We start from the raw sequence: 26851 nt of genomic DNA, 5'->3' as shown, positions 1-26851 counted from the left end.
CAGCTCTTGAATCAAGGCTTTCGATATAGCAAACAAGATTTCGATTTTGAAATTCGTACTGACCCTTCTCGAATGCCTACTTACTCGAGTAGACATACGTCAAGATACGTATACCTTTGGACTAACAACTGGCGATCATGTCCGACTGAGTGACGCCGGTCCCTTTATCGAAGTCGAATAGGATCACTTAGTGTACGGAGGAGAGTATAAATCCGGTAGTGGCTAGGTACTCTATGAAACGGTAATGACTTACTTGAAATTAAATTAATCGCAACTTTTCAGGTTCTTCGTAATTAAGGGATGCAGTTAACCCGCGGCCGCGGGCATCGCCAGCAAATCGGGCACTCTCTCTCCATCGCACTGGATACAGTGAGCCCTAATGTTCTGATTGTGGCGTTGATACTAACTTGATAGTGGGCGCGCGCGGGACGAAAGGTCATCGCCACAAAGGGATTAATAACGACCGCCGGTGATACTGATATCCAGGTACATTTTATTTGTACGATCCTCAGTTGGTTCAAGAAGTGAGGGATTAGTAATTACCGCAATGATTAAAGGCGGAACCGTACGTTCATCAATCAAAAGTCATATAAACATGATTTTTATTATTATTTATGGAGGTTTCTCACTCGCTTCACTATATCGGATATTTTTGCTGTATATCTGCTGTTTGATGATATACGAACAGAGTAGTGCAGAAATATGCCTCATGATGTGCTCATTCTGCACATTGCTGCTGAGACGTCTATACTTGTGTTTAACTTTTTTTTCGCAAACCGGCATGGAATTTTGAGCTTTCTCGTAGTGCGAATGGAGGAGACTGACTATACATACTTTATTGACATGCACTACGGCTTTCTTTACGATGTGTAGAACCCGGCGTCTAGAGTACCCAGTACTTCCGACACCACATGTTCTCTTGGACCAGAAAACGTTCGGTACGCATACCATAGTAAAAGTAGCACTTACCAGCAAGTAGCAACCAACGTTGACGGACTGCCAAACGCGGGGTTGTGTAAAACGTTTTGACGTTGTGTTGGATAGGACTGAGGCCACGGATAACTTTCCAACGAATTTCTGGTTTACAGGCATAGAAAATTCAAGTGGTATTGGTTCGAGAAGATTAGCCCCGGAACTTGTGGAACAAATCGACGCTGGCGCTATCGGGTGACTGTGTTATAAGTTTGAACTTTTAATGGTAGAAAAATATCTTTAATATGACTAGTACTACCGTAATAAAATAAAGAAAACTTACAAATCGCCCGCACTTTCGATTAATGTTATGTTTAGACTAAAACTAACCACACGAAGATTGCGGAGCAGCACTATGCTGCTATTGATGCTGCTATAAAGGTTAGAGAAGCGTACGCTGTTCAAGTGACAATCCACACCGATGCCCTTAATGAATCGTCCTGCGCTGGAGCGCACGCTGGAAGCAATAAATAGGCGAAGGATCATGCATGCAGCCTACCATACGGAAAGTGGCGGTAGCGGACATGCTCTTGTAAGGTGAGTCACGAAAAAATGTTGAGCACTGTTTTAAACGGAGTTTGTGAAATTTTACGAAAGTACATTGGCTGTTTTTGCATATTCTTGTTCTTTACATAAGAATCTGGCAGTTCGGGAAGTAAATGTCTGGTTAGACAATTAAAACTTTACTAAAGTGTGCAATATGTTACATAAGTGTAATGACAGTGAATTAATGGAAATGGAAATGGAGCGCCTGACATGTCACAGACCGAGTATACTCGTAATTTAGTTTATCGCTGGTTTGGTGTGAGAAGCGTTTACCAACGTTTCCTGTGTTTTAAAAACTTTGATTGTAATACTTTGACAGCACTTGCGGAAATATTCGTATTTGCATGGTTTTATCCTGGAAGAGTGTTCATACCAAATTTATTAAATTATGATTATATCTCAGTGAACGTTATGAAAGATTTATGCGTCAACAACCAACGCTTCTAGTATGTATAAAGCGCAAGTAGCCGATCACCGCACCATCCATCCCCTGGTAGCGATCACTCAGCAGCCCATAATATATCACGCCACAGGGGGAAGGTGCAGTGATCGGTTCTTTACGCTGTATAGCAGGAGCTATTGGTTAATTAAATGAAGTGGACATACGTCTTTTGGACGTACCACTCATTAATATTTCGGTCAGGTTGTGCCCAGCATTCAACAAGCGTCGGCAAGCGCTTGGTGTCACGTTGCACGAGGACGGTAAATGTCGAGTCGCACGGCGCTCCTCTGGCTTTTTCAGCGAATGTCCAACAACGTCCCTTTTCTTTAAAGTTACTGATCCCATACGGAAGAGACTTGGAATCAAATAACTGCTCCAAGTAATCCTTAAGATGAGTTGACATCATGGCAAATCTTCCGTCAAATTTCCAGATAAAGTAAGATTCGCCATGCCGGCAGTTACAATTAACGTAAGCACTGCATGTCAAGGATGCCTCTGAAAACGGTGTGGTAACATTCCGCAATCGTCCGACAAATATGTCTTCCGCCGTGGGTCGTGTCTGCAGTTTGTATTGCTTGACGAGATATATGTCGCCTTCGGAATAATAGACACACCGTACCGCTCCAACGGCCAGCGGCGTAATGTTATGAATGGATAAATAATGACTGCCGTTTTCCATATGCCGGGTATAGTTAAAGGTCGTGAAGGCCGGTACCGTGTGGTCATTATAAATTGTGACGTTCTGATGCCGCCAGGTAATCTGTGGCGCATCAGTGTCCGCTTCTGGAGCAGGAGCATTACAAGAGAACACAGCCGTTCGGCCGACCGTTGTGCGGACAATACTTGGATCTAGTGGCGGTAGATTGGGCATGGGCAAAAGGATAATGTCGTCCTGCATTTGGTGTTCAGCGGCCAAAACTAGTCGCTCAATCCTTCCAACTGCAATTAGAAACATTAATACAGTTTACGATTAAAAGGTGGCTTGCTCACATATTCCGTCACAGAACCAGTGATTCTGTTTGATATTTTAATAACCTGCATACAAAGCGTAGAAGTACCTAGGGGGCGCAGGGTTTTCGAGTTAAGCTACATTTAAACCTTGGCTGATCCTTATTAGCATTAGCGCGATAACAACATCAAGAGTTTGGTTCCAGTTATATAAAACCTAGTCGATTGTCTGTGCAAGAACGTGCCATAATGTTGGACGATGGTTGACTTCGCCCCATGTTGTGATGGCACAAGCCGGAAAATAATTTAGGAACCGAGTCATTGGCGTCATTGTCAGTCGTACAGTGAACTGCGCCCGCTGCTTCGCATTAGTTCAGTTATTTTTGCCCGATTCGCTGCAGACAGTCCATTTCCGGTAAGGGTGATAATCTAACATGGGACAAAGATATGCCAGCTAAAGCACCGGTTTTGAACGGAATCATTGGCCATCATCGGACGGAACGTTAGCTATCGGTTATGGGAATCTCGCATTTGTTATATTACTGATAGTGCTGCTTACCGCGAGAAACACTACAAGCAGAGCCGAACGGCGGGGTCATTATGCACCAGTACGTTACGAGGCAGTAATTCCAGAATTCCGGAGCCGCAAAGGTCATAATATGCTTAACTGCAGTAATATCGGTTAAATTTCGCACAGCTCAGTATGGAAGCTTGTAATTGTAATAAAAATAATTACTAGTATTAAATGGTCAGATTTACTCTGATGTTAAATAATACTTATTGTTTAAGTCTCGTCATTGCTGCAGTCTGTTTGCTTATCTGTACAGCGCTGATATAAACTACGACGGTAACAGTCCCTCCGCAATGTCGGCGTTCTGCAATAAAGACATGTCCATATACTGTACAATAATTTTATCTGCAAAAGTACAGTGTCGCCGCGCAACTGGAATTGTTACTCGCATGGAAACTGAAGAGCAATTCGACAGCAATGAGCATGTACTGTACACATGTAAACGCTTGCAACAAAGCGATTTTTTCACTGCTGCTCACAACCAGTACTTGAGTCTTCGGCATTTCTCAACAATCGGTCAGTCCTACTATACCTACCTAGTGAACAACCGTTCATCAGCTCCCATGCACGGGGTGTGTTGCATGATGAGCTGTTGATCCTAGTTGATCTAATGTGTAAAAGGGAAGTAAAAATAATTTGATTCTACACCTAAACCTGTTTTGCGACTGTATCCGGTGCGTATCTGCATAAGGGACTGGAGATAGGGAACAGACAGGAAAATGACCGGACGTTCAACATGAACAGTAAACGTGACCGGTTGTTAAAAAACTGAAGTGTTGTGAGAGCTACCATAAGTTGTACCACAGAGTTTGTGTACGTCTGAAAGCAGGAGCATGCACAAAAAAGCAAGCTGCCTGTGTGCTATTTTCTCGTACACATACTCTGTGGTACAACTTGTGGGAGCGGTGCATTTTCGATAACGCGGTCAAAAAGACATCGATACGTAGTTAATGCCTATAAAGTATTGTAGTTTGCAAATGCACTTTATTAAAAACAAGATAAGTATTAAAAGCATAAGTTTTGATAATACTGTATGCATAGTACGATATCATTGTTGTATGTATTCTATAGTTGTCGGTTGCTAAAAATTTAATATAGCAGTGTGAAATGGCACCGCATTATTTAAACACAGTACAGTACCTATAGTACAATATGCCGTATCTTTATTCCAATAAATTTAAGAATGGCTGCGCTTGCTAAAAAAACATATAAACGCCAAATCACTTTCAATTATTGCAATTGCACAGAGTCAGGTTTTGATGAGAAGGATTTGGTGGAATATGCGCGCCGGTGTACGAAGTTAATTCTTGTTATACAGTATTACGTTAATATCTACAATGGAAAGTTGTGCATATTAATCGATTCTCACTAGCAGATGCTGCATAAATGTGGGGAAGCGGAAAATCCAGACGACGTCAGCTAACTGGATTCCTGTTTGTAGTGCTTAAGCAGCAGCCGAACAGGAATTACACAGGTCAAACCTCTTGAACTACACCGTTAACTGAATGTTTCCCATTATGCATAGCTCAACAAATTAAATACCGCATGCCACAAGAAGTTATTTTCCTTTCTCAAACTGCCATTGTCGCGACGTGTATCTTTCAGTGAATGCTCGTAGCTGTAGAGACAATGGCTCGGATCGGAGACTTCTATTTTATCTTGCTGCTATCCGTCGCTACGCTTTCTACGTACGCATAATTGAACAATACAAACTGTAATAATCATATTTTGCTAAAGTTAATACGATAAGAATTGTTTTTACAAGAAAAAATTAGCTATAAGATATTATGAAACTTCGTTGAACACTTTTCTTTTTGCGTACTAGTAATTTTTTTACTTCAGTTGCAATTTTATACGTACAGAAATGGTTGCATTTGCAGAGTATCAGCCAGAAGGAAGAAATTCCCTCCGAGCGGCTTCCAGCAAGATCCCGAGAAGCACAAGCACCAACAGTATGAGAAACTGGAAGCCCATAAATCTCGTCACGGACAACGGGGCGCCGCGATCGTGCCAGCGACATTTGACTCGCGGCGTGCTTGGCCTAACTGCACCAGTCTATCGCTTATCCGCGATCAAGGTCACTGTGGAAACTGTTGGGTAAGCATTGTGTAATTGATTTGGCACTGTCCAGTGCCCATCACTTTAGTATCATCAACATCTGATTCTGCTCAGTGTTCCCAGCGCAAACTCGTCGCTCTTTCTGTTTCTTCATTTTCTATACATGGGCTCCTTTTTTAGGCCGTCTCAGCCGCCAGCGTGATTTCCGACAGATTGTGCATCGCGTCCGGCCAAACTGACCAAACGATCATTTCAGCCAGTCAGGTGGCGGGATGTACGGATACCTCGCGAACACCACAACAGAGGTATGTAAATTAAAGGCGTATACAAAATACTGGACTTATTGTACACAAAGTGCTGCATTTATATAAAGCACTGCAGTCCGCATTATGAACAGAACCTGCTGCTCTTTCATACATATTAGTTTTTTATTTCGTCAAATGTTAAAAAAAGTGCTGTTATATTGTCTACTTTGCAGAATTTCATATTTATTTTTTTTAAATTTAAAAAAAGTGTTCGCGTTTAATCTTGCGGCCCAACAGCACGGGCAAGTGTGTTTGGAGGGTGGTAGACGTGTGATTGATTCGAACAGTGCAGCTGTACGAAATAACGGTGATGTCGAAGCATATAAGAAAGTATGGACCAATTAGAAAACTGATCAAAATAAAATAAATCAAAACGAAAATAAAATAAATCAAAATAAAATCAAAATAAAATCAAAATAAATAAAATAAATCAAAATCAGAACAAAAATGATATCACACGGTTTTTCTTTCTGAAGTCCATATATAAAGCTTTTTTTAAACTTGATTATGATGTACTCGTATAACTTAGATGTGAAGCGGGAGGAGATCCAGCCAACGCGTACGCGTTTGTTGCATCGCGCGGGGTGTGTTCCGGCGGGATGTACAACAGCAGCAGCGGATGTATACCGTATTCCGTATCACCCAATGAATCGGTGCCGCAGCAGTGCGAAACGCGCTGCACGAATCTGAATTTCGGGAAGACGATTGACCAAGACCAGTTCACAAGTATGTGCGACAAAAACTCATGCAAATGTAGATTTCATGTTTGTATAACGGGACATTATTTGCAATAATGTGAACCGAAGTTAAGCCGATAGTTTCTGATTGCTTGCTTTTCGATTTAAAATGGCACTGTGAACATACGTGTGTTGAATTGTCACAATTCGCAGTCGACTCTTATTGGACTAATTACGCCCGCGGCATATTGAATCAATCCGGCATTCTTGACCACATGCGTAACATGCAGGACGACATTCTCCACAATGGACCAATCACAGCGGCCATTTATGTCTACGAAGATTTTCAAACTTGGAATGCTTCCAGAGGTCGTTAGAACTTTTCGCTAATGCATTCGTAATGATTTGGCGACAAAAATTAATCTGTGCGTTTATTTTTTAAGGTCCGTATTGTCTGCCGCCCGCAAACGCTACTCTACTTGGTGCACATGCGGTGCGAATCATCGGATGGGACCGAACATTGCAAGGCGTAACATACTGGCTGATTTCCAACTCCTGGGGTGAAGATGTGGGTGATCATGGAATTTACTGGATCGAAGCGGGAAAGAATTGTTTAGGCATCGAAAACTTCATTTCGGCACCCATCGCCAGACTACCCAGTTTGTGTACTACAAACAGTTTTTGCGACCGCGCTATTAATCAAGCCGTTCGGGTGTGGCAGAAAGATCCAGCGTCCCCGGTTTTCCTCTTTCAAGGTAAAGAAATTATACGTAAAGCATACAACAAGCGCTCATCATGCCAGTTGCGCATGAGCAGCACACTAATTTTCAACACTATTAGAAGGGTCCTAATTTTATCCGATTTGATTATAGATAACTGTGTCCTCGCGGTTAACCTTAACGCAACCGATGGCACAATGTGGCCAATTGGCAACGCTGAGCCAATAGCCAAGGCGATTATCGGAGCGCCACCGGGTCCCATTAACAAATGGATGTCGTATAACAACCAAGTGATTCTTATATCGGTAGGCAGATTCAAATACTTTGCAACATACTTCCCACTTTACGTTTACATGTGTGCTTTGCTCGTATACCCCTAACCAAAGCTGCAACTGAAAATTTTGGTTTAGTCCACCAATGATGCCGCCCTAGACTGGAAAACCATTGATTGGCCAAAATCTCGCAAGACAACATCGGTTGGCGGTGTTGCCGGTACCGGGATCATCGCGCAAACCTATGCCGGCTCCAATCTGTACACTTACTGTACGTTATGCAGAAGCTTTTAGATTCTGTAGCAACTAAAGGTTACGGATTTTCAGATTCCGATGCTCTGAAGCATATCTACCTGACGAAACAGAACGGAAATTTCACCATGGAAATCGACAATCGCATTGACTATCTACTGACCAGTGTCTTCCGTCAAGTGTACTCTTTCTTGGATCTTAGCGGCAAACAGCTAATGGTCTTCGGGACACCGGTAAACACAACATCACCCGAGACGTTTGTCGGGACACTGGCTTATCCCAACGCGAATTTCACGACTTTCACCGTAAGTGCCATCAAAAACTGCGATATTCTAGGCCTGCCTAACCCTGTTTTATTTGCAGTGGATGACTCCCATAACACCGCTGAGGAATTATTTAAAATGCAGTTAATAACGCCAGTTTCTCAGAACACAATTATAATCTGCATTTTGATTGCGTGTGCTTCTATAGCTAGCCGTTAGCTTTACTGGAACTTCTTTTTAGCTATTTTAAGCTAACCATAGCGCAATGTCCTTGCGCGGAAATGTATCACATCCAAAAGGTCACCAATTGGAAAATTATTGTACGGCGCTGTATTTCCTTTGATTGTAATCAGAAACGGTATCACCAGATTATACGGGCATATATATCCCCGAAATAATACGTGGAAGGTCATGTCCTCTTGTAGCCACAGCCACATCCGCACGGCATACGTCCGCTGGGAATTATGGCACATCCGACTCCGCTGGCGATCTCGTGAGAACAATTACGAAAACGTCGGATACAGCGGAGAAAAACAATCCTATTGAGTTACAGTCAAGCGAAAACAGTTTAAGCAGATTAACTTCCCAACAAACATGTGCGCCACGAAAACACTTTCTCTGTTCTGGTCATGTTGTTCGTGCACGGTTCAGCGGAGCTGCTCAGAACCTCATACGCGCGTGAAATATTCCTCTTCTGGCAGCGGTCGTCATTAGACAATTACAATGTATTTCTTGTGCATTACGTGTGCATGTATAATGCAGATCTGGGTGTAATTACACCAAAGGAAGGCTCATTATTCTATTAGTGCTGCCATGCACCCAAGGTCTCCTTTAACTCCATATCTAACGGTGCATTGATACACCCAGGCGCGTGTTCACTGTCGCTTCCGTTCTACCGTCTTGGTGGCCCTTGTATTTATTTCCGCTAATTTCTGCCCCTGCTGATACAGTGCCCTTTTGTTATCGCCTCATTCCAGATTATACCGGCTCATGTGCATCCTTTATGCTGCGTTCGTCGTGAATGCCGGGAGAAATAGGGGCGCGCTGTTTCACCACTTAATTGCCGTTATAAACTGTGCACTTTTTATCCTAATCCAGCTCAACGGGAAACATTCGGACTAGTAATTGTGGTTATCGACACGGTATTTATCGGTTTGGATCTTGTATATTTATGCGCGGTAGCGTATTCTTAAAGGGCACCGTGATACGGCATATTCTGTTAACTCCTCTTTTTGATTTCGCGAGACAATTTCCCTTCATCCTCCCATTACGCCATATGACTTGAAGATGCATACCGGTATTGTACCGGCATATCGCTTATTACAGGCATGAAAAGCCTGGCTCCTTTCTAATTCGCTGCCTCGTCTCCGATTTCTCGCGATGAGCTCAGCACATGATCTTCCGACTAGCTCTAATTCCAGCTATCCATAATTAAAAAGCTTTTTCTCCGCCGTTAACGGATATTGCATTAGGGAACCTGAACAATGTGCCGGTCTTTATGGAAACATATTGATCCATCGCGACGCAGGGCTCATAACGGATTTGCTAAGAAGATTAACGGGCTTCTCGAGCGCTCTCTTTCCTGCATACCTGTGTACCCGCCTCCGTGTGACATATCCACGCCGCATAACGGGAATTTGTAATAATCCAATTTATCCGAAGCCGTCGCTCATATCCCCGGCTGTCTTGTGTTTCCGATATACGCCAGATCATCATGTCCTGATTAATTACCCTAAATGCACTTCTGCGCAGCGTCGTTTGCAAATGTTCTTCTTTGTTTAAATGGACTACATCCATGGTTTTAGCATTTGACACGATAATGGACAGTTTTGCCACCAATACCACTTTATCCGATAACTTTACTAGCAAACTCAAGATATCGCACACCAATTTACCATACGTGGTAACCGCCGCATTCCAGCTGATTATCGTCACCCTAGCTTTTGCGACCAATGTCCTCCTAATCTTCGTGTACGCCCGATCATCCCAGCTCTACACCGCTTTTAACATTTATCTCCTATGCTTGTCTATCGCCGATCTACTGAAAGTCACCTTAGGCAGCCCCTTGAGCATCATCGTCGGGATCGCCGGGGGAATATGGCCGTTCTCCTTAAACCTCTGTTATTTATTCTTATACACCAACTGGACATTTTCCGCACTGGTCTCGGCCAACTACATGATCCTGGCCATGAACCGCTTCTGGGCGCTAATGTTTCCCACCCATTTCAAAGCCCATCACACCCATGCGGTGGCCGTGGGCTTCTGCATCCTGACGGTGCTGGCCGCCCATGGTGTGGCCATACCGGCATTGGTGCAGGCGGTGTCCGAGAAGCAGTGCTATGCCAATAATGCCACGCAAGTGATGTGGTGTGTGCACGTCATCTTCTGCTTGACTGTGGCATTCTGCGGAGTGGTTTATCCCATGGTGGGCTATGTGGTCTGGGAGCGACGCCGATTGGTCCGGCCGAAGCGCGATCTTCAGACGACCTTGGCCATGACGTCGCACACGCATGAAGCGCTGGGTAAGGGTAATCTCATCAATTTCTCCATTGTTCCGCATGGCCTGATTGGTTCGTAATAACAGTCTTAATGGATAAGTGTGTCTGTTGCAACCTTTACACAGGAGAGTACATTAATTATTAATCCGTAAAATCCGATCCTGAGTATCTGAACTGCATATGATACCGTATATGCACGCTAATCTGCATTAATTTTTTCTCAGAAACCAAAAATATTAATAAGATAGTGGTTCTAAAAAGCAGTAGCAGCTGCCAGTAGTAGCTCTAATGGGTCTTAGTTTGTTTAATAAACAACCTTCACATCGGTTGTTTGGAAAAATTACTTATACAGTAGTACTACAACTAAAGCAGCATAAGTTGCTAATATCTGTATAAATTTATCGTGATAACTCGTATGACAAAAGGATATTACTTTTGCTACAACATGGGAAAATTAAATTTTACATTCGCTTTGAGACAGCTGAGATACATTATGGTGTTTCTAGAAACCGTGGAAAAGGTCAGTCTTTTGAATTTCGTAATTGCATCAAGTCTTTCGAAAACCATAAAGTATTTGCGGTATCCAACCGGCAGTTCTAGATCTAGCTAACAACTATTCTTTTGGTTTTGCAAACAGTGTGTTTCTGTTAACTGTAAACTAGATATCATTGTTCACTGTTTTGCTTACGTTTCAGTTCTAGCACGCAGTCTTTTTAGCACACAGTTCCTCTGCGTTAGCAATTACCGTTATATGCTTTACAGAACAAACATTCGGCAAGGAGTCGGTTATTGATTTTCCATCGGTAATTATGGGAAACCATGCGGAAAACTACAGCTACTGGGCGCACGTTACCTCCGGTGTCAGCACCTCCACATCCACACAGCCAACACGCCGCTCACCGCCGCAGTATCCGCGCAAATCGCGACGCTGCGCCGTTAAGGCGCATTTCAATGTTTTCTCCACCCTAACAGCGGGCGTCCTGACCTTCTGGACACCGTTGGCGGTGTATCTGACGGTGAACTACTTTACTGATTACACCGATCCACTGGCGTACGCGTTTGTTTTAACCCTACAGTATGTGACCTCCGTCATGAATCCCGTCCTGTACGTGGTCACCAAGCGGGAATGGCGCACGGCATTTAGAAAAATTATGGGTCATAAATGATAAAGATTTGCCTTTGTGTTTACATGGTGCATTGCTTGCATGTTGCCTACAAAATTTCTTGAATGATACAGAATTTCTTTTGCAGTTTCTATAAAGCCAACTGATGCCACTGATGGTTGTGTTTTATTTTTCACAGAGCCGCAGTATTATTGTATTAAATGCCGATATAATCAAGTTTTTTCTTAGCGTACTATTGAGAAACATTTCATACGCCTTAGCTTTGCCAGTACGAAAGAAACACTTAAGAAACCGTTATCTTCTCCACGAAGTTTCGACAATGATTTCACATTCTTGATCCCAGTCATCGACGAGATACGGTTTGGCTAAGATTTTAAATTTATCGAGAGGACAGTAGGCCGGGCAGTGTGGATTAATCAACACAGTTGGCTCTGCGGTCGGAATATTGTCGGGACTACAACAAAAACGTTTGTTAACTGGGGTGTGCAAATTGTACTGTTAATGACGCTCTTACTCGTTTTTGTATGAAACACGAACAGTGTGGTTGTTAAAGAGTTCCACAATCACTGCAGCCTGTAAAACAAATTTTGTGCGTACTTCGCCACCAACATCGATCAACAAAAGCACCGTAAACAAGGTATGCTTCTGTACATGCCTTACCCCATATTTTGGTTGTCCAAGACCGACAAAATCTCCTTCCGTAACATTATAATCGTAAACTCCTAATGTTGATAAAAGCGCCGCAACCGCATTGTCGTGCTGAAATAACAAACAACAATACATCGATACGCTTGTGTAGTCTACAATCGTTGATATATTCATTTGAAAAAGTTCTCAATGAGTAAAATAAAATTTTCAAAACCCGTTGAACATTGCTCGAGTTCGTGGGATACCACCAGGTCGCGAAAAATACATTATTTTATCAAAGCATACTTAATAGTTCTATATACAGACACCTAAACTTGGACACCATGACATACCGCTGAATAGATGTAGAGCTTAATATCATCCTCCGGTTCCGTAACGTTATCCATGGTAATGGCCAGATGTTCCAGTATAACTTGCAACATTCGTCCACCGGCCAGTCTGGCTCGTGGGTAGTCGGCGTTAGCACCCGCTTTCACATGGAAATCCAGCTCATGAATGCGTGTCATCTGGCGCAGCATGGTGTCATTCATCCACGCCGGCATCGCGTAGCCATTGGACACTTGACAGAAGGTCACATCGCGCACACGATTCATGATGTCATAGGCATCGGCCATTGTCTTGATGTTGCTGGCCTCTCCACTGTTTTGCGTAATCCAATCAAACAGCGGCTACAGCATTGATCACAACGTGAAGCAATAACGACAAACGAATGTCGAGATATTAAAACTTAAATCAGAACATACACGGTAATGGTCGTACAGCCGTTTGGTCTCAGGATGGCTCATCTGTTCTTTTTTGAAGCGCTTATATGCCGGACAGTCGGTTTTCTGGCTGAGTAAATTTTCTTCCTTCTCAGGAACCGTGTGGATCGATACAGGACGCCAGATTTGGCCAAGCTGATTGTCCCATTTTTCGTCAGCTGTTGGGGGAAACATACCGGCAGCAAATGCTCCGGCGCTGTGTAGTGTACGGTCCGCGTCCGAAGACCGTATGTATATCTGCGCGCAAGCGAACACTCGGGTACGAAAGCGTGAAATAATGCCGCAAATTAATATTAGTCCCGCTGTGAGTTTATAATATGCAGGTAGAAATACTCAGCTATGGCTTCGAACTGTAAAAGCTAGTTAGAGCTTTTGCTGTAGCTTACCTGACTTCGAGCGTTTTCAGCATCCAGAAATCGACTGTAGCGCGGTTTAAAAAATTTGCCCATTTCGTATAGTTGTTTGGTACCCTTGTTTGTTAGTTTGCCCAGACCTCCTTTCCAGATTTTCACACCATAAGGATCAGATTTGTAAACATTTAACGGTGCACGGTCACCATGGCGGAACACCTACCAAGAGTGAGCGTACGTGCGTCTGTCCTCACTGGATATGCCAAGCTCAAGACTGCTACGGAAGCATTGCCGCAATAATCTATGGGTCCATACTTCACACATACAGTACATTATTATTATGAAATAAGTAAATCGAAAACATTTTTCCACTTACAATGTGTACTAGTCGAAGATCATCAACGACATCCACACTTATCACAGTTAGGATCAAAGAAAACAATATGCACAGAGTGGTCCAGATTCGGAACCGCATGTCGGCGCGAAAATCTACTCAGTAGATACCACTAAAAGTATTGTACTGAAGCGGCACGGGCTCACTTATCAGTAACAAAAACGCATTCGCACATAAGTAGTAACTGCTAATAATGCAATAATTAAATTAAATCAGCGCATAACAATAAGTACAGTAAATCCAATGCTGAAAAAGCTGAATAAGCAATTGCGGAAATCCAAGGCATAGTCGAAAGTGGTAAATTGGCGTAACACCGATTTTAGGTGGATTAAATGCTATCAAAATCATTAAATTGCCGCAAGTGAACAGTTAACATTCAACGGGCATGTATCGTCCATGTACCGTGCACGAACCATGCATGTACCGAGCATCGTGATTACGGTAACCGATCGACCACAATCTAAAGCGAAAGCCGGAAATACTACATAGGACAGGTGATAAAAAAATTATACAGTACGTACAAAGTGTCTAAGATAATTATAACAGCACTTTTTTTGCCGGGTGCCGGTACCGTTTCCACATGCAGTGTAAACAACCACGATGTTTACCCATATTGAACCGTTATTGCAGCAACTGCGATACGGCATTGAAAAAATATCATACAATGTACGCCTAGATTCTATTTCGTATAGTTGCCAAACAACAAAAGCTTTCCTTGCTATATGACACTTTATTAAACCATCGCTAAGTGCTTCCAGGAAGACACGGGCACTCGCCACTTCACATGCGCGCCCTACACTAGTCCAACGTCAGATTCCGGAATCACGGCAACTATGGACATTACCGGCACAGGACGGCTGCCTTTGAACAGGTGAATCTGCAATATTGACTGCTGAGTCATCAAGCTAATGTATCTATTGTGTGAGTTATTCCGCAGACATAACGAATAAATGAATTTGACCAAATTACTTATGTTCGCTTTTACAAACACCGGTATAAATTGTAAGGAATGTGAAATGTACACATGCTGTGACAAAAGCTGTTGTCTACCGTTATCTCTCCTTGAGAAGGTTGGTTTCCGATAAATTTGAACAGTCGAGCGAACGCGAACTTTCCACGCGGAACCACAAATGGAACCTTAATTAAAGTAGCATCATGTAAAGTACAGCTAATTTCTTAGCAGTTGACGTCAAGCTGACGGGCGCATGAAACATAATTATCTATGCTGGGAAACGCGTACAGACTGTACTGTACCTCAATGTATGTTTGTGGTAGCGCGTACATTGTCTTGTCGCTTTGTAAGAAAACACTGTAGTCTGTCATGGCCGTTTCCGTTGACATGTTTTGTACTCTAACAATCAGTTTGAAAAATGGTCCCGATCCCAATAACTGCGGCAAAATAAAAAGTTATTGGCACAAATATTATTATGACGCAATATTTAACATGTCAAGATGCCGTTGGAATAGTTGTGTACCTGCGGAGTTATGAGGACTTCCTCCTGTACAGACGCATTTCCGCTTTGAAGCTGCAAGGATTCTGCATAGCGCTTATTTATTTCATATTTCATGCGGGTGATATTGTCGAACACAGCGGTGTTCATTTCTACAAAAAAAGGCCTCCTATAATTTTGTATAACAAGCATATTTTTGTGCAAACTTTTCACAGTTTATAGCTCTGGCACAAACTGCGTCGTGCTGACGCATATAAAAGTAAAAGCATTAATTTACGTAAGATGTTTAATACTTTTGCAGTTCTCCCTCTCTCGCTGCGTTTGGTCTAGGAACAATGTAGATCGTTTTGGTATCAGCTGCTGAATGGGTTTTATGACCTTTTCGGTTGTTATCTGCTCAAATTTGGCTCGGCGCTTAATCAGCTTGATGATGACAGTTCCGTCTAAATTAAACGATAAAAATATAGTGATACAGTTTCAATCACTATGACTTTCAACTGCTGCATTAATACAAAAATTCGCTTACTTCGTAACACCAGTGCCAGTGCTCCGTCTTCCCGGTCAAACTTTCCATACTTCATAGCCGTAACAACATCATCACACGTGAACGTATCCACTAACTGGTCCTCTTTGAAGAACAGCACCTCCTTGTTCATCAGCGCTACCGCGACGGCTTTAAACCCGGTCGGCTCGTATTTAATCACTTCCGCACATGCGATGGGATGTTCACATTTGTGATGTAGTTCGTTGTTTTTCTGTCAAGTCACGAAACACAAAGCTTAAGCAACAAAATTACCCAGTTCCGTATGCGATTAACCTTACTCCTTTGTAGAAGTAAATGACCCCATCCATACACGGAACCACCAGGTGTTTTCCGGTGTTGAGCATCGTAATGGGACGGTCGTTCGGTGCGACACATGTGATCTCCGAAAAACTGACAAATAATTCTGTTTACATCCGATACCTGCATTTCTGCGAAAAGTTTTTGTGCGTACTCTTTTGTAATGGTGTAAATCTTGCCGTCACGACACGAGATGAACAATCGGTATCGCTCATGGAATGTTCCGTGGGTGGCCACGGCAGCCGGCACATCGGGGACTTCGTGCTGTATGGGATAGGACAACAAATTAATACAACAGAAAACCATAAATCAGTGCACGCAGTAGTGAACTACCTGAGCTTTAACTAGATTAGTCAGCGCATCGACGATGTAGAGATGCCGGCTTTCCGTGCCCAGCACGAGGTATTGATCGCTGCCCTCTTCTTTCAGCTTCTTATTGACGGTAGCCATGCAGGTGATCACGGAAGACCGAAACAGTGGTTTTTCGGAATATTCCTGGACGAAGTAGTCGCGCTCGTCGTTTGAGATCAGTAAAAACCTATCATCAGCAAAATAAATAAAAATAATGCATTTAAAAAAAGGTTTGAGATCGTACGATTTTGTGCGCTGTGTGAATAATGCTTCCGAGTAGGTTTCTTTCAGTGCATTAAGCTTGTTAAATAAATCTGGAACCGTTAAGCGCTTCTGCAAAATAGTCAAAGTTACAAAGAGAAGATTAAAGACAAAGATTATGAACCTCTCTAGCAGCGGTCCATAAGTCTTGCTCTTCTTTTAGTGGCTGGAGATGGGGTAGTTGATAACGACAAAGAGGTTTCATCGTTTTATAGATCAGAACTGCATTTCCAACCGACACAGCAATGGCTGCAAAAACCGCTGACAAGTCATCAAATTTCGCTCACTGAACATCGTCCGACTAGTTCTTACCTGGCACAATTCGTTTGGCAGCGTCTGGAGTTTCCAGATGCAGAGGAAGCACGGCAGACGGGAATTCCGCCAGCTTGAATGCATCGCGCCACATCTGACCTAAATCCAATCGGTTGCGAACTTGCGATGTTGCGTAGCCTTGTGAGGGACAAAGTATCAAAAACAGTTGAATACTGTATTACCGTCCAGTGAGCGCAGTCGAATTTCGCCGCTGGTGTGACTGAGTTCGCCCACCACCAGCGCGCACTTTCCGTCGCCTCGGAGATCCGCCAACGCCATACATGATCCGAAGGTAAATATCCGCGCATCCTGGTCTTCCACCAGCGTTATCCATTTAGCAGGGATAGGCGCCGGGGTAGGACTGGAGTTCCCAGAAGAGGGTGCAACCGGTTGAGGCATCTTGAAAGCAGCCATTATGAAATGTTGTCCCGGTGTCACTTTATAGCAAGCTGCCGTGTCGCTTCACCACCGGCCTTAGCTGCGTTTGTACGGCTGGCAATTCTGGAATGGTTCGGTTAATTTTGGTACAACAGGGCGCCAGACATCATGCTTGACAACTTAAACGATACAACCAACGTAAGATGACTGCAGTTTCTGGGCAACATCAACAATAATAAATTGAAGATATCGGCACTTTAAACTCCGTGCAAATGTAAACTATGTAAACTCATCTCGCTCCTTGGTCACGTTTGTTCCTTGGGATATGACTGCACCAGATATCTAAAGTACCTAGCTATGGTTAACCCAGGTACAGATCAAATACCTTCGATCGATAACCGTGCGTGTACCTCAATAAGGGACACGATCGCCGCGTTTAATGTGTACTATTGTGTGTACCGTTTGATACAAATATCCATGATAACTGATTGCAAAATCTATTATAATTTCAACTTTCACTTGTGAATATTGCAATAATCCTCAACCTGAGTTTTCAACCAACGCTTTCTGTAATTTAGTGAGCACGTAAAAACTGTTTTATATTGAGACCTTTTCGTAAAAGTATGAATTTACGAGTACTGTGGCGACTATCCTAGTGATTACCAGTGCGTTCTTAATAATTACTATGAGCAGCTTTCTTATTAGCATTTAACAAGGAAACGTGCATGTTCGATGCTATGTGTAATTTGCCGGGAAGATCTTCGAAATTAAAGTTATTCGAAAGGGATGCGATGATGTCTGAGTGTGACCCACTCGCTATATATAGGCGGTACATCAGAACCAGATAAAAAAACAGCGTACATAAGGCTGTAGGCACGGAAAGTTGAAGAAATATTGGTTCGAATCGCACAACGGGAGTACGTGCGCGGAACCGCAAGAAAGAGGAAGTACAAATCCTTGCATATTTTTGATAGTCTACCTGCAAATGCATACGGAAGACCAAAAGTCAGTTTTGCTTTTTGTTTAAGACTTAATAAGACGATACCGTCTGCGTAATGTTTTATTTGTCGTGCACGTGTAAAGGTCATCACTGTGTACAATGGCTAACGTGCTGGCATCAGTGTGCACGTTTTTTAGCTACGTCACTCGTAGTCCCAGAAAACAGTACAGACCGTTTAACAAAACAAAACATTTACGAATCCATGCATTGCCATTAAAAGGTAAGCTGCATGAAAACTCAGGGTTGAACAAACGCTTTACAGAAATTTGCTGTTTAAATAACACACAAATAATGCAAACGTTATCAGTTCCGTGGGCGACAAAGTAAAGACTTCGCAATACTCCGAATGTCTTGACGAACATTTTTAAGGGCGTATCCAAATAATATGGGATCTAGAGTAGCATGCACTAATTTTAAGATCCGACCAACCCGGTAAAACTGAATACTGTCAGACATAAGTCCAAAGATAAAGTATAAGTTACTCGGCGTCCAGCATATTACGAAACTGCACGTAATTGCCGTCAAAACGGGAAATGATGACTTGACCTTTTGTGCCGAAACCGAGTAATCAGCCGCTGTGGCGTCTGCCCCTTGGAACGGCAACACACTGCGTTGCATGTTTTTCCAGTGTCTGTAGCAAAAATATACGTAACCCACTATGATAGTCAGCTCAGGCAAACCGTAGAAGATTATATTATAGGGCAACAGCCAATCCGGCTGGCCATACGAACTTATGGTGAAAGCGCAGTTGACACTGTCCAGTTGGCCTAGTCGGAGCACACTATCAACCGCAATGGACGGCACAACGTAAATTAAAATAACAATCCAACTACCAGCACAAACTGTAACACCAAAGGTTCTGGTATGGTACCGCCGGTAGACAAACGGCCACTGAATAGCCCAAAAGCGGTTGAGCACAATGAACATATGGGCTAATGGAAGCGTAGGACCAAGCAGCGACAACACAAAACGGTAGCATATACAGAATACCGCATCGGCTTGTGCCGATAGCAGGTATTTAATAGCGAAGAAAAAGGGATTTTGGGATAATAAAGCGCTTAATAAATTGGCACTGAGGAGACTCATAACATAAATGCCGAAAGGTGTCCGCAAGCTTCGATTGCGGCAGTACGATGCTAAAACGATAGAGTTGCCTAGTACAGCAAAAACACTGGCCGTTAGCATTAGCCATTGAAGGTATGTGAAGTAGGCCCATAAGGATGATACGGCTGTTGGTCTAGACAGCGCAAAAAGCGTGCTAGTATTGTTATTCATTGTGGGTACTGCCCTGAAATATCTTCAACGTTGCGAGAAAATTACAAGAGGTTAACTATTTCCGATTCAAATAATGAAGGGAATGCAAGCGCATCACTAGCAGTCTAACACTATATAAGCAGGTCATACGCATACACACATACCGAATATTATAGAGATAATAGAGCGTCGATGTCTTGAAATTTTCAATCTTATTTCGCCTTATTCGGTAAATAATACGAACTACTTAAGGATGACTATTATACTGTAGTTCATATAATTTTTGGCATGGACTGGCTCTGGATAGATAATAACTGCCCGCTTGCGTCTGTGGGCTAACAATTAGGTTGTACACATTGTCGCCCCCACGAGAATAGCTTATTTCGGCTACTCGATATGCCTTTAGAAAGGTAGTATATGGTGGCAATAATAATTAAGCGTGTTTGCATTTCTAGGTGCAATCTCATAGAAATAAACGATAAATTAGTATTGCCGTTGTCCCATTGACGTAATGCTCTCTCGCAAGGCAGGTTGCTGCACCTCAAGAGAACTGCGGATGTAGCCTGACAGCCTGTGTTTCAATGTTCATGCACACAGATATTTCAGCGAAAGGTAAAAATTAATAAACTAAAATAATTTAATTTCCGTACACGATGCATGATCGTATACACATGCAGCGCGCGGCAGCGCTTAATATTAGTCCTTTTATGTACGCGCTACTCGTACAGCATTATTACACGTTATTAGATCATTTTCCATCTTACGTAGCCCAAACTCAAAGAATAAGATCCGACGCACGTTCGAAGAGGAACACTTTTTTAAATTAATGCTGTTCTTCCGATATGTGCTTCGATATGATCATCACAATGACCATATTTGTCATCTGTGTAAAATACTGTATTTATTAATTACTTATCCGGTACGGTAAAACTGAAAATATTCAAAAGCGTCTAACGGTTTTTCACCACAAGGACATGGTCATCCAGTCAGTTCTGATTAATAAAATATTTAATCGTTGGGTAATCGATAAACAGTAATTTATATCAGGAACAGTTAGAAATCTAATTATATATCAGAACAGCGAAGCCGCTTTATTGTAAACAAAGCGGCAATATTATGTAAGCAACTGAAAACATTTTGCTTGAACGCCGCTGAAGAATTTGATCAGTATGATTAAATCATTAGACTGTGGTATATAAAAGTACTTGCCGTGCAATTTTTACCGGTTTGACTCCTTTTTGATCACATCATAAAAAATTATTGACTGAGTCGCGATGTCCGAGTGGTTAAGGAGATTGACTAGAAATCAATTGGGCTCTGCCCGCACAGGTTCAAGTCCTGTTCGCGACGAATTTTTTCTTTTTTTCCTTACATGTAATGTTACATTAATTTTACTTTCAGATTTGTACAAGCAATGCTTATCCGTTTTCGCTAAAACAAAAATAAATCGATAGATTATAACAAGACAAATAACTTTTTGTGGCTCTTTACCGTAGAACAGCTCACACTTCCCACAACGGAAGCCGGACTTTCGCACTGAATTTCTACACCATACATTTAAAGAGTACTACGGTAGATTATGACATTGTTTGAAACGCCGGCCCACCTCAATGATAAACGGACGGCAGGGGTTGGCGTCGCAACTTCCCATGGTTTTCAAAGCTGCCCATCAAAAAATCAGTGGGCTTTGACTAGTTGTGTTTCTTTCTTTTCTCCGGTATTTCATGGTCTCACTATTTATTGCGCAAAATCAAGTAAAGCTTTACAGCTGCAAAGAACGAAATACAGCTGAAACAATTGTGGAAGATCAAAACCGTTTTCATGATCAGAGCGGCCATTCGTATTTCGTACCGCATTTGGTTACGGTCTACGAAAGTAAAGTTCTTTTCATTGCATTGCAGGGGTCAAGGTCTATGACTGTACAGTATTATTAGCGCCCACGGTCTCGGAACATACAGTGTCCAAAGACACTGTGTATTCCGAGACGTGTAACTCATTGTTTGTAAATTGTAAGGTATGTATATTATCAGAAAGCAACATTTAAAGAATTAGTTGAACAGTTAGATGCAGTGTGACATTAATAGATAAAGACCCTGTGCAACACTGGCTTCAATCGGCAGCAAGAAATCCGGAAAACTCGCAAGTTCTTTGGCAGCGATACATATCCACCCCTTCATTCTTGATTATCATTACTTCCGCTTTCTCGATTTTATAGCCTGAGAGCGGGTCATTTTCATTGATTTGTGGAAAATGGGACGCAGTCAGCATTATTTTTCCATATATTTCCACGTATTCGACGATCGTCTGAAAACAACACGTGTATTGCACACGTACTGTATTTGCAAATGGTTTTTGATTTGCAGCGTGCCTCCGTATCCGAATACGGTTGGGATAACTTGTCTGGACGGTTAAAAGTAAATGTTAGCGAATTCGGACCGAAGCGCGTTGCCACGGACAAGCGGAACTGATATTCGCTGACTTGCTGGATCGCAAGACTGGTGTACCGCGCCGGCTGGCTGTCTAAACGGTAAAGAATGAGATCAGTAACCCCTATAGGGAGCGTACGCAATTTACCGCGTCTAAACCTATGGACATGCACCTAGTCGTATACAATACATCAAACGCATTACTCAGATACGTGCAAATAACTGGTAAATGTTTTCTTGGCAGCGATTTGTACCATTACTGCGATAGGTGAAATTGCGTAAAACCAGAGGAGAAATAATGCGTTGGAACTGAGTGGTCCATTGGTTGTTGTATGGCAAGCCAAACATTAACAGCTCATCGGTATAAACCTACTCAAACGGTAGTGCATTTATTTGCTTGAACCTTCTCTGTACTGTATGCAACTCGTGTTCTAACTATCATAGATTTTTCGGTTTTTTTAAATACTTTATTATACATTAGCACAGTACCACATCCAGTCGTGGAAGTGAATCCGTGGAGTAATTCCATGACAGGTCAATGGTCGTATTCCGTTTCAGTGCGCCATCAGAGCCATTCTTGTGCCGGTTATAAACCGTAAGCCTGATCACCAGATCTCCACCTGTACCCATTTCCGCTGCAGCCTTTTAACGCATAAACATTGTAGGTTTAAGAACATTCGGTAACTATACGCGTGACCGAAGTGACAGCCTGACCAGCAAGCGGTAGCGCGCTGTCGAGGTCAAGTGCTGTTCGACAACTTCATTGATCCTAATCCGGTAGGAAGTGGTACGACAACCGTGGTCTTCCAGAATAACATCCCGACCGCCGTTTGAATCTTGGAAAATCCGCAGTTTCTTTTTTGTGACGTTGCAATTTGAGGAATTGATCATATCTATCGCATAATATATATTCACTAAATGTCAAAGCATTAGAGACAGACACTCAAAATTATAACGATTATAACAGTACTCTTGACTGAGGACAAGCTAATTCATGGTATACCCGTTTCGAAAAAGGTGAAATCTTCGAAGGGGGTCACGGACATGTTCGTGAATGTTCGTATCTCTTCGTATGTTCCGTGATAGGACCAGGGTACAGTGCGTCTGTATGTTAGAATTATGGAGTCGTTGTTGGTAGTCATATTCTGCAAAACTCACACTAAACGCGACTCTTCGAGTAAAAGGAGACGGCCAATGTCAAAACGCCGACCGAATTTCCTGCCGGCAGAATTTTTGTCTGGTGAAAACGCCTGCCGAATTTCCGGTGGCCAAAATGCCGGCAGAATTTTTTTAACATTCATAACTTTAAGTATAGTCGAAATTACGAATACAAAAAGATATTACCTGCCTCGAGATATCCTTGCCACGCGATGGAATCCTAGGAAAGGTTTATGGACTCCACACTTACAATTACACAAGTATCTTTATCGGCACGATTTTACTGTTGCGTTGACAGCGTATAGAAAAAGAATTTCCTTCGCGTATAGAAAAAAAATTCCTTCGCTGAGTCAACTGTGCCAGTCTAAATAGTTACTCAGAAGTTATAACTGATTTAAGATGCGATTCAAAAGGGATCAAACTAGAATCACTAGATCACGCTTCGTTGTTATTGCCGCAGTGGCATTGTTGAACATCTTGTTTGTCTCTTCATTTTTGTTACCCTGCGCATCCTTTTTGTTCTCTCCCGAGCTTTCTATGCAAGCTGTCAATGCAACACCAGAAGCGTGCCGATAAGGACACTGCACTTGTATAAATGCGTGTAATAATAAGTTCATACGCCGTGTGTCAGACTGCCAGGTAATATTTCTTCAATATTAATTTTTGAATTTGACTTTCAGTAGAAATGTTAAAAAAATTCTGCCGGCATTTTGGCCACCGGAAATTCGGCCGGTGTTTTGGCCAGACCAAAATTCGGCCGGCAGGAAATTCTGCCGGCGTTTTGACATTGGCCAAAGGAGACTGTTACAACCTCAGTAACAGTATTCCATTCGAATTTCGTTGTATACTCGTACGACGTAATAGGCAACGATGTATCCCACTGAAGAACGGTCGAGAACGGCGTAGATTGCTTCAGAGCAGATGAAAAATTCTGTGAAAAAAATAATTGTTACATCAGCTATGTACAGTATGTTATATAACTTTTACTTTACAGCACGTCTGGAGTAGTTATAAAAGGCCAATGTCAAAACGCCGGCAGAATTCTCTGCCGACCGAATTTTTGTGTGGTCAAAATGCCGGCCGAATTTCCTGCCGACAGAATTTTTGTGGGGTCAAAACGCCGGCCGAATTTCCGGTGGTCAAAACGCCGGCAGAATTTTTTCAACATTTTCGATTTTAAAGCAGTTATAATAAAAATACTAAAACATATTACCTGCCTCGAGGTAAACTTGCCACGCGGTGCATAACAACGATCTGGGCACTCTAACAGTTACATAAGGAAATTTATCGGCACGCTTTTAGTTGCTGCTGCATGGACAGCGTGCATAGAAACTCCCGGGAGACCGGGAGAGAAAGCAAAAGCCGCGCAAAAGAGACAAACAAGCTTTTCAACAATGCCACAGCGGCAATAACACCGAAGTGTTATCTAGTCTGATCCCTTTTGAAACGTACCTGAGATAAGTCAGAACTTCTGAGTGTAGACTGGCACTAGTATTATTGTAGTATTGTCTGGGAGCGGCATGCATTAAACGGCGTCATCCGCAGTTCACAGCACAATTTGCAAATCATCTCGATGGTGCTGTTAACTTCACTAAAGAGGAGATGGCTGCAATCGCAAAATTCCGCGCTGAAATTTAATGGGCGACGTCGGGCTTAACGTTAATTTTGCAACATCTATGTTTTTTTTGTTTTGCTTGTTTTTATTAGTTTGTCAGGTATATAATTAGGTGATGGGGTTTTGAAAGGGCAGTGGATACTCCTTTAATTTTGCTTATTTGTCGGACAATGGAGCATGTCTGGCCGTACAGGTAGAAACTTCTTCTGAAACGAATACAGCACATAGGTAAATATGCTAACCCTTTATTTTATGCGAGGATCGCTTTAAGTTGGTTGTCCACCTATTTTGTAACACCTTGTTTGTCTCTTTTGCGCGGCCTCTTGATTCTCTTTTGCGAGTTTTATACACGCTGTCAAAGCAACACTAAAATCGTGCCGATAAAGATACTTGTGTAATTGTATAAGTGTAGAGTCCCAATCTTTGTTATACACCGCGTGGCAATGCCTCGAGGCACGTAATACTTTTTAGTATTTTTACTTACAGTTGAAAATGTAGAAAAAATTCTGCCGGCGTTTTGACCACCGGAAATTCGGCCGGCGTTTTGATCCCACAAAAATTCTGTCGGCAGGACATTCGGCCGGCATTTTGACCACACAAAAATTCGGTCGGCAGAAAATTCTGCCGGCGTTTTGACACTGGCCGTTATAGGCCATAAAACTATCGAGTTTGTTTCATGGTCCTTACCCTTCTCATGGATTCATAGACAGATCCGTTAGGATGCAGGGCACATTCGAAATAAGTGAAACCGGCTGAACCTTGCCCATAAATTGCCGCGTACTCGTGGGGTTCGTGATACCACTTTTGCGACAAGTCGATACTAAACTGGCTAGAAATTAGTGGCAGCGTTCCATTCAAACCTGCGACAACGAGCAACGGTTGATTGCAGGGTTTCGTCGCCATTTATTTGGCACGTCACGTACTGCGATTGACACTATCGCTTTTGTCCAGAATGGAGTTAGCAAGATCAACTTGGAAGGCACCCAACATGTACCACTTCAAGGATGCCCGATACAACGATTTTGTCTGCCCGTTGAAATTCTACAGTTTCGGTAAATATAAATATTTTAGATCACATCTCGCAAACGACACTTCGAAAGAGTCTTAACTAGAGCATTTCTGCTGTCCTCCGGTGAACCAGGAAAAGAAAATAAAACTTACAACTTCTAATCCTTCTGCGTGAGGGTTGAACAAAATAGTTGTTTCCGTAGCGCTGCAGTTGGAGTGACGCCGTATTGCGGCATGTATGGTGTTGTTTACAAGATTAAACATCACCTATTCACGTCAAAAGTGTTCTTATTTAATGCTATCCAATAAAATGCAGAGGTATGTTTCGATCATTTAGCCTCAACGCTCACATACTTGCAGAGTCTTGCCGTCGATGTTAACGGTGACCTTTTCATTCAGCTTGAACGGAATGCACTGCTTGAACACATTGCGTTCGTGCGAGATCCCCCGCAACGCTACGCAGTAGTCATATGAATTGCCCGAATTGTGAAGGAATTCGAACGTGTTCCCCGTAATCAAACTGTCTGTATCAGGAACGTCTGCGTGAATTTTAAAAAGAGAAGCCATTACATATCCATGACCAGTGAAAATCCGTAAAACATCACTTACCGAAAATATTCCAAAAAGCTTGTATATGGTTCATCTTGTCTTCTCCGTTGACAAATGTATTAAGATATATGTCAGGAATCCTTCTACTTAACAGCGCATTCTGCAAAGGCTTAATGGCACAGACCATGGCTGTAACAGGAGAAAGAAGTTGTAGAGACACGTGATCATACGTCGATTTATCAGCCAAAGCTGGGTGAATTATATGGAAAAAGCTTACCGAAAACGGCTGCTTGGAGACATAATGGTATTACAGAGACCGACATTTTAATGATATTAGCGTGCCCCTTCGATGAATTCGATTTTCTTGGTACGACTTGGTACCGGTATCACTGCGAGGTTTATTTCGGTAAGTCTGAGTACATAATTTCTGCAGGTGCTGTAATGCCA

At 42.6% G+C, this 26851-nt stretch overlaps 6 protein-coding genes, 1 long non-coding RNA gene and 1 other non-coding gene across 9 annotated transcripts; 4 read left to right on the top strand and 4 right to left on the bottom strand.

Moving 5' to 3' along the window:
* Window positions 1–429: 429 nt before the first annotated feature.
* LOC129587171 (uncharacterized) lies at window positions 430–1160 on the top strand. Its single transcript, XR_008690280.1, has 3 exons — window positions 430–486; window positions 874–938; window positions 1089–1160. It is a non-coding gene; the product is annotated as an uncharacterized LOC129587171 (long non-coding RNA).
* Window positions 1052–3734, bottom strand: LOC129587170 (uncharacterized). 2 transcript variants are annotated; one of them, XM_055480785.1, is made up of 4 exons: window positions 3468–3734; window positions 3154–3337; window positions 2140–2899; window positions 1052–1160 (listed from the first exon to the last, which is right to left on the bottom strand). In XM_055480785.1, the coding sequence occupies exons 3-4, from the start codon at window positions 2856–2858 to the stop codon at window positions 1124–1126; spliced, it is 756 nt and encodes a 251-aa protein (XP_055336760.1). In that variant the 5' UTR covers window positions 2859–2899; window positions 3154–3337; window positions 3468–3734; the 3' UTR covers window positions 1052–1123. The 2 variants fall into 2 exon arrangements, with proteins under 2 accessions (XP_055336760.1, XP_055336759.1); XM_055480784.1 differs by lacking the exon at window positions 3154–3337.
* Window positions 3735–5027: 1293 nt separating this feature from the next.
* Window positions 5028–8397, top strand: LOC129587131 (uncharacterized). The gene is made up of 10 exons (XM_055480735.1): window positions 5028–5167; window positions 5360–5576; window positions 5718–5842; window positions 6372–6568; window positions 6733–6888; window positions 6963–7274; window positions 7392–7543; window positions 7649–7781; window positions 7838–8067; window positions 8126–8397. Exons 1-10 carry the CDS (start codon window positions 5088–5090, stop codon window positions 8171–8173), a joined length of 1650 nt encoding a protein of 549 aa, XP_055336710.1. The 5' UTR covers window positions 5028–5087; the 3' UTR covers window positions 8174–8397.
* A 307-nt stretch (window positions 8398–8704) lies between these two features.
* On the top strand, window positions 8705–11857 carry LOC129587117 (5-hydroxytryptamine receptor-like). Its single transcript, XM_055480715.1, has 2 exons — window positions 8705–10547; window positions 11286–11857. Exons 1-2 carry the CDS (start codon window positions 9821–9823, stop codon window positions 11687–11689), a joined length of 1131 nt encoding a protein of 376 aa, XP_055336690.1. The 5' UTR covers window positions 8705–9820; the 3' UTR covers window positions 11690–11857.
* Window positions 11796–14572, bottom strand: LOC129587116 (prostatic acid phosphatase-like). The gene is made up of 7 exons (XM_055480714.1): window positions 13783–14572; window positions 13443–13625; window positions 13039–13293; window positions 12628–12963; window positions 12308–12406; window positions 12162–12220; window positions 11796–12101 (listed from the first exon to the last, which is right to left on the bottom strand). Exons 1-7 carry the CDS (start codon window positions 13879–13881, stop codon window positions 11942–11944), a joined length of 1191 nt encoding a protein of 396 aa, XP_055336689.1. The 5' UTR covers window positions 13882–14572; the 3' UTR covers window positions 11796–11941.
* Window positions 14291–17709, bottom strand: LOC129587115 (Bardet-Biedl syndrome 1 protein-like). Its single transcript, XM_055480712.1, has 13 exons — window positions 17199–17709; window positions 17017–17115; window positions 16829–16953; window positions 16688–16776; window positions 16426–16630; window positions 16247–16356; window positions 16074–16185; window positions 15778–16006; window positions 15545–15694; window positions 15276–15403; window positions 15055–15189; window positions 14851–14937; window positions 14291–14677 (listed from the first exon to the last, which is right to left on the bottom strand). The coding sequence occupies exons 1-13, from the start codon at window positions 17428–17430 to the stop codon at window positions 14594–14596; spliced, it is 1785 nt and encodes a 594-aa protein (XP_055336687.1). The 5' UTR covers window positions 17431–17709; the 3' UTR covers window positions 14291–14593.
* Window positions 17710–20916: 3207 nt separating this feature from the next.
* Window positions 20917–20998, top strand: Trnas-aga (transfer RNA serine (anticodon AGA)). Its single transcript has one exon. It is a non-coding gene; the product is annotated as a tRNA-Ser (tRNA).
* Window positions 20999–21601: 603 nt separating this feature from the next.
* On the bottom strand, window positions 21602–26821 carry LOC129587088 (uncharacterized). The gene is made up of 13 exons (XM_055480676.1): window positions 26682–26821; window positions 26465–26593; window positions 26210–26394; window positions 26009–26122; window positions 25771–25888; window positions 25535–25707; window positions 24044–24163; window positions 23078–23219; window positions 22789–22967; window positions 22564–22716; window positions 22329–22443; window positions 22017–22168; window positions 21602–21952 (listed from the first exon to the last, which is right to left on the bottom strand). Exons 1-13 carry the CDS (start codon window positions 26725–26727, stop codon window positions 21758–21760), a joined length of 1821 nt encoding a protein of 606 aa, XP_055336651.1. The 5' UTR covers window positions 26728–26821; the 3' UTR covers window positions 21602–21757.
* Between the last annotated feature and the right edge of the window lie 30 nt (window positions 26822–26851).

The sequence above is a fragment of the Paramacrobiotus metropolitanus genome, unplaced genomic scaffold (assembly GCF_019649055.1).
Source record: "Paramacrobiotus metropolitanus isolate TYO unplaced genomic scaffold, Prichtersi_v1.0 Parri_scaffold0000023, whole genome shotgun sequence".
NCBI lineage: Eukaryota > Metazoa > Tardigrada > Eutardigrada > Parachela > Macrobiotidae > Paramacrobiotus > Paramacrobiotus metropolitanus.
Note: the sequence above shows the minus strand (reverse complement) of the source record. Positions and strands in the feature narration are given on the sequence as shown.